Source organism: Dromiciops gliroides, chromosome 2 (assembly GCF_019393635.1).
Source record: "Dromiciops gliroides isolate mDroGli1 chromosome 2, mDroGli1.pri, whole genome shotgun sequence".
Lineage (NCBI taxonomy): Eukaryota > Metazoa > Chordata > Mammalia > Microbiotheria > Microbiotheriidae > Dromiciops > Dromiciops gliroides.
In genome coordinates, this window is record NC_057862.1 from 214,367,813 (window position 1) to 214,388,167 (window position 20,355).

Genomic DNA, 20,355 nt, shown 5'->3' on the forward strand with positions numbered 1-20,355 from the left:
AACAATGTCTGCAGTGGAGTGCCCCTCAGATCTACTTTTGAACCTACAGTTATCAGTGTCTTTTATAAAGGAACAGATACCATGCCTTTCAAACTTTCAGATAACACAGAAGTTAGGAATAATATATAAAATATTAGGTAACAGAGTCAGAGTAAAAAAAAAAAAAAGTCGGGGCAGCTAGGTGGCCCAGTGGATAGAGCACCGGCCCTGGAGTCAGGAGGACCCGAGTTCAGATCCGGCCTCAGACACTTAACACTTGCTAGCTGTGTGACCCTGGGCAAGTCACTTAACCCCAATTGCCTTACTTAAAAAAAAAAAAAAAGTCGGCAGGCTGGAACAATAAGCCAGACCCAGTAAGATTAATATAATAGAATGAATATGAAGTCTTACAGTTGGGTTCAAAAAGCCAGCTTTACAGGTAAGAGATGGGAAGAAGTGTTGACTAGATAGCAGTTCACATAGTAAAAAAAATCTTGGGGTTTTATTTGACAACAAACTTGATATGAGTCATTAGGATGATAGCAGTCAAAAAAAGCTAATTCCCTCTTAGATTGCAGCACGCTCATAGATATAGGACTAAAAGAACTGGCCAGCCAGTGCAACCCTCTCATTTTACAGATGAAGAAACTGAGGCCCAGGGAGATTAAGTTACTTGTCCAGCATCACACAGGCTTTGCCAAGAAGGAGGAAGTAAACCCACGTCTTCTTTTTCCAAAGCCAATATTCTTCCCACCATGCCATGCTGATAGTCTTGGTGTGATTGGTCCTGGTTAGAACCTGTAGTCTAGGCTGCCCATTTAAGAGGACGTTTGATCAGCTGGAAGAAACTGGATCATGACAGGCTTCAAATCCATATGATAAGAGGGTGATTTGAAGGAATTAAGGATCTTTAACCTAGAAAACAGACTCTGTTGGGTGAGGGAGAGCATAAAAGTGATCTACAGATATTTGAAAGACTGTCTTGTGGAAGAGGGATTAGACTTTTCTGTTTGGTCCTTCCCTCTGTTTGGTCCTTCCCTGGGACAGAACTTGGAATATTTATTAGGTAGGAGTTGTAGAGAATCAGATAGAGGTTCAATGTAAGAAAAGACTCCACACCAATGAGAGCTGTGCCAGTGTGGAGATGGTTGCGTTGGGAGTGAATTGAGCTCTTCCATCTGGCTTATTAGGAGGTATGGGGTAGGTTTCCTTAGAGATATACCTTCTTAGGACCAAAATTTAGTGCCCTTCACTCCTGACTTAAAGGCATTAGGGAGTCTGGTGATTGTGTTTAAGTCCATCTCCGTGTGTTGAATTGTTAGTCCTTCTATCCATGTCATCTCCATCTCATCTAAGAGAAGGGTGCTGTGTTTTTCTTTCTCCAAAGGTGGAGAACTCAACCCTGAGCTCTCAGAACTCTTCTCTCACGGCCCAGTACACTTTGCTCCAAAACCAGCAGGTGATGAAGGAGAATGAGAATGAAAACTTGCTGAAGCAGAAGGAGCAGATCATGACGGCCTATGAGTCACTGCTTCAGGACCACGAACACCTGAGCTCCCTGCATGAGCGGCAGTCCACCGAGTATGAGATGCTCATCCATCAGCACAGCTGCCTGAAGACCCTGCACAAGAATCTGGAGGTGGAACACAAGGAGCTGGGGGACAGGTAAGGATCTGGAGAGAGAGCTCAGACCCCCCGAGGGAGCACTGAGGGCAGGTGGGCTTTGGGGTCTGGGCAGGTATGAAAAAAGGGAGCCTCTGCCTCAGAGAGCTTCCCTCTCCAGTGTCCCCTCCCGTGATGGTAACACGTGCCGACTTGGCTAATAGCAAGCTTTACAAAGCACTTATACATACCTGTCTCATTCAGTCCTCAAAAGCAACCCTGTGAGGTAGAGGTGTTATGAGGATTATTAAGTGAAGTGAATTCTTATTCTTAGTGTTAATTATTTTAAGTGAAATGGATTATTCCCATTTAATTATCTTATTAAGAGAAGTGAATTATTATTCTCTTTAATTCTTATTACATGAAAGGAATTATCAGTATTATTAAGTTAAATGAATTATTCTCATTATTATTACCTTATTATTAATTGAAATGAGTTATTAGTCTCATTATTACTTATCTTAGTAAGTGAAGTGAATGGCCCACGTTCACATAGCTAATGAACGTCTGAATCAGAATTCGAACATAGGTCTCTCCTGATCAGCCCTTTGCCTCTTAAAATAATAATAGCTGACCTTTATATGAGGTTTTTTTAAAAAATTTTTTTATATGAGGTTTTAAGGTTTGTAGGGTGCTTGAAATAAATTATTTCATTTGAGCCCTGTGAGATAGATTTTTCTGATATTATTATGATCCACATTTGACTGATGAGGAATTGAGTTCATAGAATTTGTCCGTGGTCACCCAGTTAGTGTTGATGAGAAACCATCTCTGACAGCCCCAGTTAAAGCATTCAGTTAAATTCCAGGCATCACATTTTAGAAAGGACACTGAGGAACTGAATTTCATTCAGAAGAGGGGGACTAGAAAACCAGTGTCCCATGAGGAGTGGCTGAAGGAAGTAGATAGGGTTGATTGGTTTGGAGAAGAGATTTTACTGGAGGAGCAAAGGGAAGATGGACAATAGAACATGGCAGTCAGGTGGTGTAATAGATAAAGAGCAATGGGCCTGGAGTCAGAAAGACCTGAGTTCAAACCCAGAATCAGACTCTTACTAGCTGTGTGACCTTGGGCAGGTCATTTATTGACCCTTCTTTGCCTCAGTTTTCTCATATGTAAAATGGGGGGGGGTAATAATAGCACCTACCTTGTTGTGAGGATCAGGTGAAACCATAATTGCAAAATGCTTTAGCACAGAACTTGGCATGAGTGGTCTCGGAAGCTGTTGAGTTCACAGTTAGCTAGAGGAGGTCAGATAGAGTTTTCATTGGTTGGAGAGGTTGTCAAGTGTATTTCTTGGGGGTTCGTGCTGGACCAGCTGATGTCCTAGATCCTTTTAAACCTTGAGATTCTCTGATTCTCTGAAGTCACCTATCTTTCCCCCTGAATACTTATCTCTGTCTCTCACTTATTGGATATATGCTGTCTTTGGTCAAATGAGATAATATGCATAAAGCACTTTGTGAACCTTCAGATAGGGCAGCTAGGTAGTGCAATGGATCAGGCACCAGGCCTGAAGTCAAGAAGACTGAGGTCAAATCCAGCCATAGATGCTTACTGGCTGTGTGACCCTGGGAAAGTCACTTAACCCCGTTTGGCTTAGTTTCTTCAGTTGTAGAATGATCTGGAGAAGGAAATGCCATAATCACTCCAGAATCTTTGACGAGAAAACCCCAGATGGGATCACTAAGAGTCAGATTTGACTAAAACGATTAAACAACAACAAAAACCCTCAAATGTTATACATATGTTGGACAACACCCCACTTTCATATAACTAGCATTTATATGTATATGTGTGTATAGTGCTTTATGATTTGCAAAGCTCTATGTAAGTTCTCTCATTTGATCCTTTGAAGGTAATTTTAATTGAGGACAGGAACCATGTCCATGATATCTTTGCATCTTTCCCCATGTATAGGGCCTTACACTTAGCCCATGCCTATTAAGTGTTTGCCGAATACCTGTGTATTTTAAACCATTTGCAACACCCTTGCTCCTCTTAGGTTAGGCCCTGGCAAGTTAGAATTAAGAGCTCTTCTCTTCCTAACTCTATGGGAGGGGGTGACAACCCCCAGGACATGTGCTAGAGATGGAACACTGGCGGATTTTTCTTTGGCTCTCAGACTAGTTACTTCTGCCATGCCCCAACCTCCCCTTTGCCACTCAGAAAAGTTAATAATTGGTATATGTTCTTCTAATCAATCATAACTCAATGACTGGCACACAGGAACTGAACTCTGTCCCATTTCACCCTTCCATCCCTGCCTTATTAGTCATTATTTTCCTTCTCTTTCTTTATTTCTTTCTTTGTGGGGTAATGAGGGTTAAGTGACTTGCTCAGGGTCACACAGCTAATAAATGTCAAGTGTCTGAGGTCATATTTGAATTCAGGTCTTCCTGAATCCAGGGCTGGTGCTTTATCCACTGCACCACCTAGCTGCCCCTATTAGTCATTATTTTCTTGCCTCATATTTCTTTCCCTTCCCCTGTCACAGGGAAGAACGTCTGTAGAAAGCATTGAACTACCACCCCCCCCCCAAAAAAAAAAACATAGAACCTAAAGATCTGTATTAAAATCTCAGCTCTTTGACTTAATGTGACCTTGGATGAATCTTTAGGAAAAAAATGACACCTGACATTCATAGTACTTGAAAGGTTTGTGAATTGTTTTATGGTCTTTATCTCATTTGATCCCTACAGCAATTCTACCAAGGTAGATGTCATCATACCTACTTTATAGATGAGGAAACTGAGACTGAGAAAGATGAAGTACTCACTTTAGTATATGTATGAGGCAAGATTTGAACTGCCAGTTTAAGATGTCCCAGAGGGTTTTACTCTAAGGTTTATGCATGATTTTCTTTACAACAATACAATGAAGTAGATAGTAATATAAATTATCCCTGTTTTATGGATGAGGAAATTGAGGCTTAGAAAGTAATTTGCCCAGACTAGAATTAGAATATTCTACCTCAGAAAATATTCTTTGTTTAGTTGTTGTGTGCTGCAAGGCGTGATTATAGGAATTATATTGTGACTAGGATTAGAGGCCACTGGTCTCTGTCTCTCTGTCTCTGTCTCTCTCTCTCTGTCTCTCTCTCTCTCTCTCTCTTTGCGGTGCAGTGAGGGTTAAATGACTTGCCCAGAGTCACACAGCTAGTGAGTATCAAGTGTCTGAGGCCAGATTTGACCTCAGGTACTCCTGAATCTGGGGCCGGTGCTTTATGCACTGCGCCACCTAGCTGTCAGAGGCCACTGATCTTATTTGTCTCCTTTATTCTTCACAGACTTTGCTTTCGTATCCCCTCTTCTTATGACCTGGTGGTTTCCTTCTTCACCCCTCAAACTGAAATATCTTCCTCCTTTCCCTCCTCTCTTTTTATCTAAACCCTTTGAGATGAAAATGGCAGATACCATTATCCCCATTTTACAGATGAAGAAAGCTAAGTCCCAAAGAAAATGAGTTAGCTTGCCTTCAAATGACACTCTTGATAAAGGGCAGAGTTAGGACTAAACCCAGCCTTTCTGACTCTCTCTCCAGTGTTTTCTCATCTGTCAAGGCTCAGGTGAACTCTTACTTCCTCTGTCAAGCCTTTTCTGACAAGTTTAGCAACTGAATTATTCATTTCTGTGCACCGTGTTGTAGGAAGGACATTGGTAGATTAGATGTATCAGGATGGTGAGAGACTTTGGGAAATCATGCAATATGAGAATCATCTGAAGGAATGTAGAGATGTTTATTCTATTATTGTATAAAATCTTCTCCTGGTTCTGCTTACTTCACATCAGTTAGTTCATAGATGTATTCCCAGATTTCTTTAAAACCATCCCCTTCATCATTTCCTTCTTTCATAGGTTTTCTTGGTATTTTGTGTTTCTTGCATCACCATAATTATCCCAAATACCCCTTTCCCTCTACTTCCCAGAAAGTTATCATGCATGAAAAAAATAGTATTTTTTTAGAGAAGAAAAACAAAAGCCAGTACGACTGATCCGATATATTGAAAGAGTCCAAAAACATATTTGAATATGAAATACTTATGGAAGAAGAGGTAGATTAGGGGCATCTTCTCATTTCTCTTCATTCAGTTCATTTACATTATTATTGTTGTTCACTGGTTTCAGTCATGTCTGACTCTTAGTGACCCCATCTGGGGTTTTCTTGCCATTCCCTTCTCCAGCTCATTTTACAGATGAAGAAACTGAGACAGAAAGGGTTAAGTGACTTGCCTGGCATCACACAGCTAGTAAGTATCTGAGGCTGCATTTGAAGTCAGGAAGATGAGTGCCTGACTCTAGGTCTGGTGCTCTATTCACTGCACCACCTAGTGGCTGATTTTACTTTTAAACTTTGGGATTGTAGAAGCATTTCCCAATCCCCCTTAATACTAGTGCCTTCCCTCTGTTGGTTATCTTTTCTGTATCTTGTTTGTACAAAATTGTTTGCATACTGCCTCACCCACTGGAATGCTAGTATCTTGAGATCAGAGACTCTTTTCCCTTTCCAGTGTTTAGCACAGTGCCTGTCATATAGTAGGCACTTAATAAATGCTTGTTGACTGATGAATAGTTTGGACGTGAGAAGGTTTTGTTATCTACAGGGTTACAGAGGGCTCCCATGAGGATCTGTATCTTAAACCATTTGTGGTAAATTGATGCCCCTTGTAAAAAAAAAAAATCTTTAACCAAAGACCTGAGGAAGGAATTGGTGTCAGTGACAACTGGTGTAATGGCTAAGTGGGCGGTCCAGAGGCCGAGTCACCATAGCAACACTCTGGGTGGTCTTTGTCAGAGGAGTTGGCTTCCTGATCACTTATGGGCCCGGTCTCTGGGCTGAGCACACATGGCCCTGTGAAACCGTGAGACAGGAGGAAAGGTGCAATGAACTTCCTTCCATGTGTGAAAAGATCTTTCTGTGTCATTTCTTCCCCACCCTTAATCTTCTATTCATTCTGGACCTAACACTTGCCCTCTGCCAGGAGGGAGGGACACAAGGAGGGCCTCAGGAAGCCAGTTAAACTTTTATCAGTCCTTAGAGGAGACAGAAGGAAAAAAAACATCTTGATTTTAGGCAATTTAGATGCCTTTATCAAACTTGGATATTTCTTTGAGCCTGTTCCACTTGCCATTCTCTGTAGGTTATAATTTAGCCAGAGGATCTGTAAGTACCAAGAAAGAGAAGATAAGGAAACCTGTAGATGCTTGTGAATTTAAAATATTTTTTCTGCCCATGGTGGCAAATTGTCCTTCTTTAATTGTTGATGATTTTTATATAGTTGAAAGTTTTGTATGTGAATTATATATTTTTGTATATGAATTTTTTATGCATTTATATATATTTTAGTATAATGAAAGTGCTTTCCTCACATCAGCACTAAGAGATTAATAATGTTACTGTTGGTCTCCCCATTTTATAGATGATGAGACTAAAATTCAGAGATGAAATAATTGGAAGAACATTGAATTTTGAACTGAGGGGACTTGAATTTGAGCCTTAGTTCAAATGACCGGTTTCTCCTTTTAAGTTAAAAGCCTTAAGGCTTTTAACTTTTTTCGAGCCTCAGTTTCCTCATCTATAAAATGAGGGGTTTGGATGAGATGATTCCTTACTTTTCATCCTAGAATCCTATCCAAAGTACTAGGCCTTGAAAGTTTTAGAATTTTGACTTGAACCAAGGCTCCTGATTCTTGAGATCTGTCGGACTTTCTACTGTATCACATAATATTTGAATCTGAGATTCTTATATTTACATGATGTCTTCCTCTTCTCTTTATATCCCAGTACTTAGCACAGGGCTTGATCCATAGTAAGCAGTTGATAAATGCTTTTTCATTCATGTAAATGACTTACAGGTAAATGAAAAGTCCCAATCTCCCCCTGGAGACTCTAAACACTTTGATTTAGAGGAAGGAAAAGCTTAGAATAGTCAAGCATTCCAAGTGAATGAGATAGTTTTCTTTTGAAAGAATTTAGTTCAGGGGAGAAATTAGCATTTATACTCGGTAAACATTTACTTTGTGCCAGACGCTGTCCTAAGCACTAAAGATGTATCACATCCCAATAGAGAAGACGACATGGAATAACTGTGTACAAACAAGCTGTATACAGGATAAACCAGAGATAATCAACAGAGAGAAGGCACAAAGATTAAGAGAATCCAGAAAGACTTATTCTTTTGGGGGGGAGGGCGGGGGCAATGGGGGTTAAGTGACTTGCCCAGGGTCACACAGCTAGTAAGTGTCAAGTGTCTGAGGCCAGATTTGAACTCAGGTCCTCCTGAATCCAGGGCTGGTGCTTTAGCCACTATGCCACCTAGCTGCCCCTCAGAAAGACTCTTATAGAAGGTAGGAGTTTAGCTGAGACTTGAAAGAAGCCATGGAGTAGAGATAAGGAAGGAGAGTCTTGTAGACAGAGTCAGGAGGTAGTGTCATTGAGAAAAGGCAAGGAGGGGGCAGCTAGGTGGAGCAGTGGATAACCCGTGCTTTATCTACTGAGCCACCTAGCTGCCCCCTATACCTTTCTTATGGTATAGATTATGCCTTCTGACTTGACTGGGGCTTCCTCTCAGTGATATTAATAATTATGTCACTCTGGGCAAGTCACAGCCTCAGTTTCTTCCTTTGTAAAATGGGGATGATAATGACACCTACTTCCCAGGGTTATTTCAAGGGTAAGGTGAGTTAATATTTGTAACGTGTTTAGTGCAGTGCCTGGCACATAGTTGATGATTAATTGATGTTTCCTCTTCCTCTCATCTCATACCTTTTTAGTTATGAGGTTCTCACAATAACCACTTTCACCTCCACACAAATCTTTTTTCTTCCTCTTTCTTCTTACTACCACTGTATTCATGCAGGCCCTGGTTATTATTACCCTGCATTATTGAGGTAACCCCCTGAATAGGTCTTCTCATGTTCACTTTTCTACCTCTCCCCACTCTGTTCTTTCCCAACATCACTGCCATATTAATTCTCTTTTTACACAGAACTGACGTGTCACTTCTCTGCTTAGAAATCTCCCTCTTCATGACTGAGTAAATTTCTCACTCCTTTGTCTGGAATTTAGTTTGACATTACTCTAACCTTTCTAGCCTTTTTTTTTCATATTATTCCTTTTCATGTATTCTATATTCCAGGAAAATTGGGCTATAAACTTTTCACCAAATGTAGCCTAAATTTTCTTGCATCCATGCTCTTTTCTATTTCCAATGCCTGAGATAACTATCTATCTATCTCTCTCTCTCTCTCTCTCTCTCTCTCACACACACACACACACACACCCTTCACTTGTTTAATTTCCACCTAGGGTGTATGAGGTGTTCAGGGAGGATCAACACGTCATGTGTGAAGGTGTGCCAAGCACACTTCAGGGCTGCACATCCACCTTTGCTGTCTGCCTTTTACCTAACTCTCACCTGTGGCTTCCTGAAGCTATAGCATGCACAATGGCCACACCCCAGTAAAAATGATCTGCACCGATGGGCTAAACCAAGTTGAGTGTAACTGACAGGTAGTGAGGTAGAGAGACATCCACCCCATGCATGTGAAGACTTCCCCCATTGTAATGGGTGGATGAGAACAGTTTGCTCCAACAGTCATGAAGGAGGCTGAAGCAAATGCTTAGAGCACAATCAGATGCTCTAACACACCAAGACACCAAGGTCCTCCATCCACTGCATCCTGGGCCATTGCCAGTTGTCTTGATTTTTATCTTGCCGCTGACTTTGATAACTCTGGAAGAAAGAGTTAAGCTGACAACTTGTGCAGATCTGCCTCACTTGTACAAGTCAAGACATCATTCCATGTTGGCATTGGTCCTCTTTGAAAATGAAGGGTGAACAATTTCCACCCATAGCTTACAGGAATAACCTACACCTTCAGACTGCCCATAGCACTTCGTTTCTCTCTAATGCAGAGATGTGTATTTAAACATGTGTTAAGTTCTCTGTTTTGAGGGATAGCATGGTGTACAAATAAGAGAGCTGGTCTTAGAGTCAAGAAGGCTTGGGTTTAAGTCCTATATCAATTATATTTTGACAGTATGACCCTAAGACAGTCGGTTAAGTTCCTTTCAAAGCTCTCAGCAATTTTGTAAAACTATATGTTGTATATCTAGAGGAAAATTCCTCATTGGGAATGCTTTATATTAATAAAATCACAGGTCTTATTTATTTTTATATATTTATTTTAGATATATTTAAATTATATCTGTGTATGTGACATCCCTTTCCTAGACTGGAAATTCCATGAGGGCAGAGACTATATCTTATTTTTAAAATTAATCATAAAAGTATTTTATTATTTTCCAGTTACATGTAAAAATAGTTTTCAACATTTGTTTTCATAAGATTTTTAGATCCAAATTTTTCTCCTACCCTCCCTCCCCCCCTCCCCAAGACATAAAGCAATCTGATATAGGCTGTATATGTACAATCACATTAAACACAGTTCTGCAAGAGGCTATATCTTATCTGAATCTCTTTTGTCCCTAGTTTTAGCACAGTGCTCTACAAACATTTGGAACTCAATAAATATTTGCTAAAGTAGACAACCTATACCCATCCTTGTTGCCTTTGGTAAAATTATTACTACCAAACTTGGTAATAGCTCAAGCTTATGTTACTGTTACAACCGTGTCTGTTTATGTGACTTTGCACGGACTGTCCTCCATGCCTGTCCCCACCTTCACTTTTTGGAATCCCTAAGTCTCTTCAGAGCTTGACTCAAGTGCTGCCTTCTATGTGAGCCCTTTCCTGATCTCCCCAAGTTGTTGATGTTCTTCCTTTCTCACTCTTCTCCCCCCCCCCCCGGCCAACCTGTGATTTTAGTTAACCTATACATCTTTTATAATTTCTTGTTTTGGTTCATGTTGTTTCCACTATCACCCCTGGGAAATACAAGTTCCTTGAGGGCTAGGATGATTTTATTTTTGTCTTTGCATTACCAATACCTTGTATGGTACCCATCACCCCACATCCCCACATTTGTGATTTCACCAGTGTTTAATTAGGGCATTCTTAATGTTGAAACTCACCCATCAATACAAATAAGTACCTTCTGTAACTTAGAGCCTTAGAGAGTTGCCCAAGGCCCCAATAAGTTAAGTGACTTGCCCATGGTTATAGAATTAGTACATTAGGGGCAGGACTTGAACCCAGGTCTTTCTGATCCCAGTACTTCCTGGAATATAGTAGGAGCTTAATAAATGCTTACTTGTTAATATTTGTATAGTACTTTAAGGTTTGCAAAGTGTTTTACATATATTACTTCATTTAATCCTCACAATAGCCCCATGAAGTACAGTTATCAAAATATGTTTTAAAGCAGGTTCATGGCCTTCCAGGTTAAAAACCTCTCATTTAGGGGGAGAAAAGAAGGACTATGTCAGTAAGATCAGAGATGTCTCCCGGAAAGTTAATACTTGAAGGGCATCCACCACTGGTCACCACCCGGGAAAGAAGGGACAGTGGATTGACCAAAGGGCCCCAAGAGTTGTCAGTAACCCTTTTTCACCAAGTGTCTCAGTGGGATTGGTTTCTTTCCAACAGGTATGGCAGTGTGATGAAACAAAAATCAGAGTTAGAAGAGCTGGAGAGCATTTTGAAGGCAGAGAGAGAAGCTTTGCAGCAGGAAAAGAGAACAAACGTGATCGCGGCGGGAGAAAACCAGAGGTTAAGAGAAGAGCTGGACAGGTGAGACTCAGGTTGGATGGTGTAGGAAGCCAGTCAGGGCATCTTTCCCCCTGGCATCTAATCATGAAACTAATCATTAGTTTTCTTTGGAATATATTAAGCAATGTCCTAATCATTCTCTCATGATAGCTTATTTTTTCTTTATCTTGAAAAGTGTACTTAACAGCTTGTTGACTGGTAATCTTTTTGTTGATTATAGTGCCTGTCTTGGGTGTAAGGATTTGCATAGTGCCCATGCTTCCCTGTGGTTCTGTCTTTTCACCCAGTGTTAACAACCAGGGGTATGCTGATGAATGTTTAACAACTAGGTTTCTAAAAACTCAAGATCCACTTTTAAAGTACATTATTAGTTTTTCTCAATCATTTTATTAAGTCTGGGCAATCAACAGAACAATAAATTGATCCCTGATTTGTAACGTTTATCAGTTTCCAAGGTGCATATATGCTCACAATTAAATTCAGTAATCATCTAAGCCAGCTCCTGATGCCCGCCCACCCCCAGCTCAATATCACCTAAAGTTCCCTCCTTTTTTTAATCCACTCCTCAGAAGTCCAGAAAAAAAAAAATTTTAATTGAGCTGTGTGTTGTTTTGAGAGAATGAGGAGGGTAGGAGAGAATCAGAGCTATTTCATAAGGCTATCCTCAAAGGTGGTTGGGCCTGTGACTCTCTGTCCTTTAAGCCAAGGACTCCTAACTTTTTCTGTATTGTGAAGCCCTTTGACAGTCTGGTGAAACCTATATGCCCCTTCTCAGAATAAGATTTTTAAATTCACAAAATAAAATACAAAGATTTAAAAAAGAAACTATATTGAAATGTCATTATCAAAATATTTTTTAAAAACAAGTTCATAGACCATCAGGTTAAGGACCTCTAATTTAGAGGAAGAGTAAAAAAAGAGGGAGGAGGACCTCAATCAGTAAGATCAGAGATGGCCCTATAAAGTTAATATTTGAGGGGCATCCACTCTCTTGGTCCCACCTGGGAAAGAAGGAACCATGGATTAACCAAGAGGCCCCTGACAACTCTCACCATCCCTTCTTACAAAGCGTCTTAATTCATAAATGAATATAAAAAACAAATGGGATTTTCACAGATCTGTCTTCTCCTGTCATAGGTTTTTTTTTTCAATCTTAAAAGTATTTTATTATTTTCCAGTTATGTGTAAAAATAGTTTTCAACATTTGTTTTTGTAAGATTTTTAATTCCAAATTTTTCTCCTTCCCAAGACAGCAAGCAATCTGATATAGATTATATATGTATAATCGCATTCAACATATTTCTACATTAGTCATGTTGTGAAAGAAGAATCAGAACAAAAGGGGAAAACCTCAAAAAAGAAAAAAAAGTAGAAACAGTATGGTTCAATCTGCATTCAGATTCCACGGTTCTTTTTTCTGGATGTGGAGAGCATTTTCCATCATGAGTCCTTTGGAATTATCTTGGATCATTGTATTGCTGAGAAGAGCTAAGTCTGTCACAGTTGATCATCACACAGTATTGTTGATACTGTGTACAATGTTCTCCTGGTTCTGCTCACTTCACTCAGCATCAGTCCACTTAAGTCTTTCCAGTAATCTGTATGCTCTTATATTACAATAGTATTTCATTACATTCATATACCACAACTTGTTCAGCCCTTTCCCAATTGATAGGCATCCCCTTGATTTCCATTTCTTTGCCACCACATAGAGAGCTGCTACAAATATTTTTGTACATGTGGGTCCTTTTCCCTGTTTTGTAATCTCATTGGGATACAGACTTAGTAGTGCTTTTACTGGGTCAAAGGGTATGCATAGCCCTATAGCCCTTTGGGAAAATTGCTTTCCAGAATGGCTGGATCAGTTCACAACTCCACCAACAATGCATTAGTGTTCCAGTTTTTCCACAGTTTTTCCAACATTTATTATTTTCCTTTTTTGTCATATTAGCCAATCTGATAGATGTGAGGTGGACCCCAGAATTGTTTTAATTTGCATTTCTCTAATCAGTAGTGATTTAGAGCATTTTTTTAATATGGCAATAGATAGCTTTGATTTCTTCATTTGAAAACTGCCTGCCTGTTCTTATCCTTTGACCATTTCTCAATTGGGGAATTACTTGCATTCTTATAAATTTGATTTAGTTCCCAATATATTTTAGAAATGAGGCCTTTATCAGAAACACTGGCTGTAAAAATTGTTTCCCAGATTTCTGCTTTTCTTCTAATTTTGGCTGTGTTGCTTCTGTTTGTACAAACCCTTTTTAATTTAATGTTATCAAAATGATCCATTTTGCATTTCATAATATCCTCTATCTCTTATTTGGTCATAAATTGTCCTCCTCTCCATAGATCTGTGAGCTAAACTATTCCTTCCTCTCCTAATTTACCTATGGTATCACCCTTTATGTCTAAATCATGTACCCATTTTGACCTTATTTTGGTATATGGTGTAAGATGTTGATCTAGTTTCTGCCATACTATCTTCCAGTTTTCCCAGCGGTTTTTGTCAAATACTGAGTTCCTATCCCAGAAGCTAGAGTCTTTGGGTTTATCCAACAGTAGATTACTATTGTCATTTACTACTGTGTCTCCTATGCCTAATCTAATTCTGTTGATCCACTGTTCTATTTCTTAGCCAGTACCAAATAGTTTTGATTACTGTTGCTTTATAGTATAGCTTCAGATTTGGTACGGCTAGCCCACCTTCCTGTGCATTTTTTATTAGTTCCTTTGATATTCCTGACCTTTTGTTCATAGGTTTGCTTAGATAAGATAGGTCTAGGAAAATAGAGGGAAGATTGTGTGTTTCGGATTAAGGTTATATTTACTTAGTTTTGAAATAACGAATTTTTCAGTTAAAGTAACCCAGTAACCCTATAGAGAGATATAGCCTTGACTTTGTGCTAGGACTTTGGCTGAAGTATAAGATAGGACTGGCCAACAGTGATTGCCTCTTCCACCCAGCCTTTAGTGATATGTTTACACCATCAAGTCTCAATCAGTCAGTAAATATTTATTAATCACCTACTATGTTCTAGGCACTGAACCTAAGATTGAGAGATACAAAACAGGAAAAGGACAATCCCCTCAAGAAGCTCACAGTGTAATGGAGGGGGGACTTGTGAATACCATTTGGTTTTTTGTAAGCAGATGGAGAGAGAGAGGGATGGAGCGAGGGAGATGTTTCATATCCAAATTATCAGTATATTTTTTTTCTCGTTAACAATACTCATTTCACTTTCCTTATCTCCTTAAGAAATTCAGAAGCTTTTGCATCATACAAAACACCAGGGGTTGTTTTTTGTCTGTTTGCTTTGTTTTGTTTAGTAGAAAAACCCTCTAAAATCTCAGTCCCAGGAGAGAACTGTTTATACTCATGTGCCATGTACTAAATTTTGTACATAAAAAAGGGAAAAATTTTTTCTGATGAGTCCAATTACATAATACCATTAGCAATGATGGTAATTACAAGAGATAGTTTAGTTTTTATTTTTGCATCATGAGCATTTAGTACGGTGCCTTGCACATACTAGTTGCTTGATAAATGTTTGTAGACTTGGATTTACATTATCACCTTTGAGACACAAAGCACCTTCATTTCTAGTCACTCATTTTTGCCTCTGAGTTAAAAGGAGCAACTTGGCATGGCTCAGGACTGGGGGAAAGAGTTAGACGTAGAAGCATTACAGCTGAAATAGGCTTTAGGGAACCTTTGGTCTAGTCCTCTTATTTTTTTTTATTTTAATTTTTTTTGTGAGGCAATTGGAGCCAAGTGACCTGCCCAGGGTCACACAGCCAGCAAGTGTCAAGTGTCCGAGGCCGGATCCGAACTCAGGTACTCCTGATTCCAGGGCCGGTGCTCTATCCACTGTGCCACCTAGCTGCCCCTAGCCCTCTTATTTTGCATCTGAGGAAACTGAGGCCCAGAAAGGCTATGGAACTTGATGAAGTTCACATAAGGTAATTGTTACATCATAGGATCATCGATTTAGAGGCTGGAAGGATTTTAGAGGCCCTTGAATCTAACCCCTTTGTATTACAGACGAGGAAACTGAGGCTCAGAGATTGTACGCCCAGGGTCATACAGCTAATAAGGGTCTGACTTTAAGCTCAGAACTTTTCTCTCCTGTGCCACTTGACTGCCCTCATTTCATTCACATTGTGGCTTGCCTGTTTACAGGGTGAATTTCCTACATGGCCAGCTGAAGGGGGAATATGAAGAACTTCACTCCCACACAAAGGAACTGAAGACCTCCCTCAACAACTCCCAGCTAGAACTGAACCGCTGGCAAGCCCGGTTTGATGAATTAAAAGAGCAGCATCAAAACATGGACATCTCCATGACCAAATTGGATAACCACTGTGAAGTGAGTCTCTTCTTGCCTAATTATGCTGGCTGTTATCCCTGCCTGGCCTAACTTTTAAGCCTTTTAAAAAATTATTCTTACTGAATTAAAGGTTTACAGCCGAAAAGGACCCAAGCCCCTCATTTTACATTTGAGGAAACTGAGGCTGAGCACAGTCAAATGGTGTGCCCAGGGTCACACAAGTCAGCAAGAGTCTGAAGCAGGATTTAAACACAGGTCTTCCCAGCATGATCTTGGACAGACTTCAAGAGGTAGTGGGGGATAGAAGGGCCTGGTATAATAGGGTCACACAGAGTTGGTTGTCGCTGAACAACTGAACAAAAACAACAGGGAGATGGTGGTTTCAGCTCTTGCCAAAGGCAGGGAGAAAGCTACACTGAATGACTGGGTGCCGGGTGATATCCATCCCTTAGGGCATGTCTGCCCGACCTTTCCATATGATCATCTCATTTTGGCATAATATTTTTGCTACGTTTGAAAAATGGCTTCATTTGCCCCATTCTTAAATTTGGAGAAACTCGTTAGCAAGGCTTTATGTCTTTCCCAGGGGCTAAGAAGGTGAGGAAAATTCAGGCATCTGGGTATTGAGGATGTGGTTTCTTTATAGAAATACTAGTGCATGTGCTTCTCGAGAGGGTAAACCTAAGATCATTGATCCTGTCAGTACCTAAATCTGTCTACTGTTTCACATGGTAAACTTTGTTTGGTACTCTTATTTTGGAGGGGGAAGTAGGCCCATGATTTCATTATCATAAGGAATTCTTAAGTGTTGAAATACCTACTAATGCAGACCCTCAATTCCTCAGTCACTTAATGTCATAAGTGAACATAGCAAGTATTTATTAAGCACTTACTATATATAAGACACTGTGCTTCCTCTGTCACTTGGAATAATAGGCAGGATGTCTATACTCTGTTGCTCTATCTGCATTATATACATATAAGTGTATATATGTGTGTGTATCTATATATGTATATATAGGTATATATATACACATATATGCGCACAGATAGATTGATTAAGCACTTACAAGGCACATGTTAAGAATTGGGCACACAGGGGGCAGCTAGGTGGCGCAGTTGATAGAGCACTGGCCCTGGATTCAGGAGGACCTGAGTTCAAAGCTGGCCTCAGACACTTAACACTTACTAGCTGTGTGACCCTGGGCAAGTCACTTAACCCCAATTGCCTCACCAAAAAAAAAAAAAAAAAAAGGGCACACAAATAAAAAAATAAAACAAAAACTTAAGGTGTTCCCTACTCTCAAGGGGTTTCCATTCCACAAAGAAAAGACTTTTAAAACATAAAGGGGAGCTGATAAACTGGGGTGGGGGCTTATCAGGGTATTCCACTGCTAATGGGAAGATGGGGCAGACCAGAGAGTGATGTAAGCTGGGAGTGAAGTGAGCAGCATGACTTGGGGCAGGGGTAAGAGATCCCCCAAGAAATAGCCATCCTGGTCAGGGGCACATCAATGGAGAGAATAGATCTCAGGGTGGAATGGTCCCAAGGTAGGCTCTTAAGACAGCTGGTGAGAAGATGGAGCAGCCTCAGAGAGCAAGTTGAATTGGGAATGAAGAGGATCCCTTCTAGCACTGAGAGGTTAAGTAATTGATCAGTAAACACATATTAAGCACCTACTATGTGCCGGTTACTGTGCTGGAGGTTGAGTGACTTGCCTGTTGTCCCACATGCTAGTATATGTCAGAGACAACATTTGAACCTGTCTTCCAACTCCACGGTCAGCCTTCTATCGTGAGTTGCCTGGTGTGGTCATTATTATCTTCATTTTACAGATGAAAAAGAGAAGTCCCTGGAAGTAAAATGATTTGCCCCAGATCTTACAGAAGGTTTATCTCTGGTGCTGGTGACTTTTGAAATCTAACGCTCTTTCTATTGCCCCATCTGGATCCCCCCCCGCTCCACCCCCATTGTTATTAATCTAGAGACCTGTATAGTACCAGGTATTGTGATGCCTTGTGAGAATACAAAGTTTGGTCAGGTGGTTTTCCCTGGGGATGCTACTTCTGAGAATTCCCTAAAGAGTATAGAACCTGGGGCTGAAGAAATCAGAATTCCAGTACCTTTAGCAGAATCTGACAGAGAATAGGGACATTATTGTAGGTTAATAGGATTTAGATCTGGAAGGGACTTTAGAAATCATCCAATCTGTACCCCCTCAGTTTACAGGTTAGGAAACTGAGGAACAAAGAGGGGAAGTGACTTGGGTGAAGTGACATAGTTAAAAAATAAAGCCAGGATTCAAATGCAGCCCTTCAAACTCTAGATCCATCCCTCTTTGGGACCTAGAGTCAGGAAGATCTGAGTTTAAATCTAGCCTTAGATACTTACTAGTTGTGTAGCTCTGGGCCAGTCACTTATCTGCCTCAGTTTCCACAACTGTAAAATGGGAGTAATGATAGCCTTCCCAGGGTTGTTGTAAGGATCAAATGAGTTAATATTTGTAAAGCACTTAGCACAGTGCCTGTCATGTAGTGAGTGCTATATAAATGTTAACTTATTATTGCTACAGTTGTCGGTTTTTTGTTGTTGTTATCATCATTATTATTAACTGTTAGCTATTATTTTATTATTTTTGATAAAATCATCATCATCATTATCATTTTAAAAAATTATTCTTACTCTTATCACCAAACACAAACACAGAACTGTTTGAACTCAGATATCTCTCTCGCTGGAAGGAGAATCTTCTCCAATTTTGTGAGAGCTAAGCATAGCCTGCTCTCTCATTAGGACAATAATCTTATTACCTTTATCTGGCACTTTAAAGCTTACAAATAGCCTTGTGAGATAGGCAACAGAAGTATACCTATTCCCCTTTGACAGCTGAAGAGACGAATTCAGAGTGAGAAAGGGATTTGTCTGTTGTCACATGGATTAGGTAGGTGTTGTATAGTATGTAGGCTGGGAGCAAGATAGCTCCCTCAGGGTGTTTGGCAAACCCCATGTGCCTTACCAGGTTCAGAGTAATGGCAGAGTAAAGACTGGGACCCTTTTGTTTGTTTGTTTGTTTGTTTTTTGGCGGGACAGTGGGGGTTAAGTGATTTGCCCAGGGTCACACAGGTAGTAAGTGTCAAGTGTCTGAGGCCGGATTTGAACTCAGGTACTCCTGAATCCAGGGCCAGCACTTTAACCACTGCGCCATCTAGCTGCCCCCTGGGACCCTTTTTTAAAACGTTTTTTTTGGGGGGTGAGGCAGTGGGGCTTAAGTGACTTGCCCAGGGTCACACAGCTAGTGTCAAATGTCTGAGGCTGGATTTGAACTCAGGTCCTCCTGAATCCAGAACTGGTGCTCTATCCACTAGCTTCCCCCAGAACTTTTATTTTTGACTCGGTGACCAGTGTAGACCCAAAGTCTTTCTACTTCTCCATTTTGCTTCCCATTCAGATGATACATGTTGTTTTTAACATTCACGTTTAAAATGTTCAGGTCCAAATTCTCTCTCCCTCCGCCCCTCCTTTATCCATTGAGAAAGCAAGAAATACAATATACTTTATACATGTGAAGTTATTCAAAATGCATTCCCGTGTTAACCATGTTGTCAGAAAAAAAAAAGCAAGAAAAATACAATTTAAAAAACAGACTTCAGTCTGTGCTCAGTAGCATTCATCTGTTCTCGCTCTGAAGGTGGATAACATACAAATATCAACTTTTTTGTGATGCTTTGAACACAGTGCCTGGAACATAATTGTTATGTTCAATCCTGTTGTTTAGTTGTTTCAGTCGTGTCTGACTCTTTGTGACCACATTTGGGGTTTTCTTGGCAGAGATCCTGGAACGGTTTGCCATTTCCTTCCCCCGATCATTTTACAGATAATGAAACTGAGGCAAATGGGGTTAAGTGACTTGCCCAGGGTCACCCAGCTAGTAATTGTCTGAGGCTGGATTTGAACTTAAGTCTCCCAGACTCCAGGCCTAGTGCTCTATTCGCTGCCCCTACATAATAGTAGGTGTTTAATAAATTTTTTTATTTCCCCACCCTCTCTCCATTCCATTTTTAACCCCTAAGCTTTCATCTCTCTAGGATGTCCATTTGTTGTTAATTATGTTTATGGGTCCCCCCTAACCCTGAGCTGCCAGTGTCTAATGAGGTAAAATACCATCTGCTGCTATGATCATAATTAGTATAGTCTAATATATTAACCATAATCTGTGGTCTCACTGTAGCCTACACCACCACAGGCTGGGAGGAGATGGCATTTATCTTTACTCTTTCATTCTTAGACTGGGAGCAGAGAGAATGTTAAATGTAGAGGCTCCGTACTTCCCACCTGAGCCTGACAGAACCCTCCAGACCGTGATGTGTTCATGAGCCTTCATTTGCTCTGTTTCAGCTGCTTGCCCGTCTCAAGGGGAACCTGGAAGAAGAGAATCATCATCTCCTGAGCCAGATCCAGATGCTAAGCCAGCAGAACCAGCTTCTTCTGGAGCAGAACATGGAGAACAAAGAGCAATTCCATGAGGAGCAGAAGCAGTACATGTATGAATGAGGCTGGGGTGTCCAGGGTTGGAGAGACCCCTTCCCAAGGATATTGTAAAGGGGGTTCATCTCTGCTCAGCCTATAAGCAGTGAAGGAAGGCGTGATGGAACACATGTAGAGGAAACGTTGTGGTTTGATAATAATGGTGGGTGGGGTTTGGGGATAGG

General features: G+C 40.5%; 1 protein-coding gene across 1 annotated transcript in view; it reads left to right on the top strand.

The window, feature by feature from the left end:
- CCDC88C (coiled-coil domain containing 88C) overlaps positions 1-20,355 on the top strand; it is a 206,916-nt gene that overhangs the window by 171,877 nt on the left and 14,684 nt on the right. The window contains exons 20-23 of the mRNA XM_043989146.1: positions 1,367-1,644; positions 11,192-11,335; positions 15,498-15,684; positions 20,042-20,187. Coding sequence (XP_043845081.1) covers positions 1,367-1,644; positions 11,192-11,335; positions 15,498-15,684; positions 20,042-20,187 — 755 coding nt within the window. The remainder of the gene's footprint in view (positions 1-1,366; positions 1,645-11,191; positions 11,336-15,497; positions 15,685-20,041; positions 20,188-20,355) is intronic.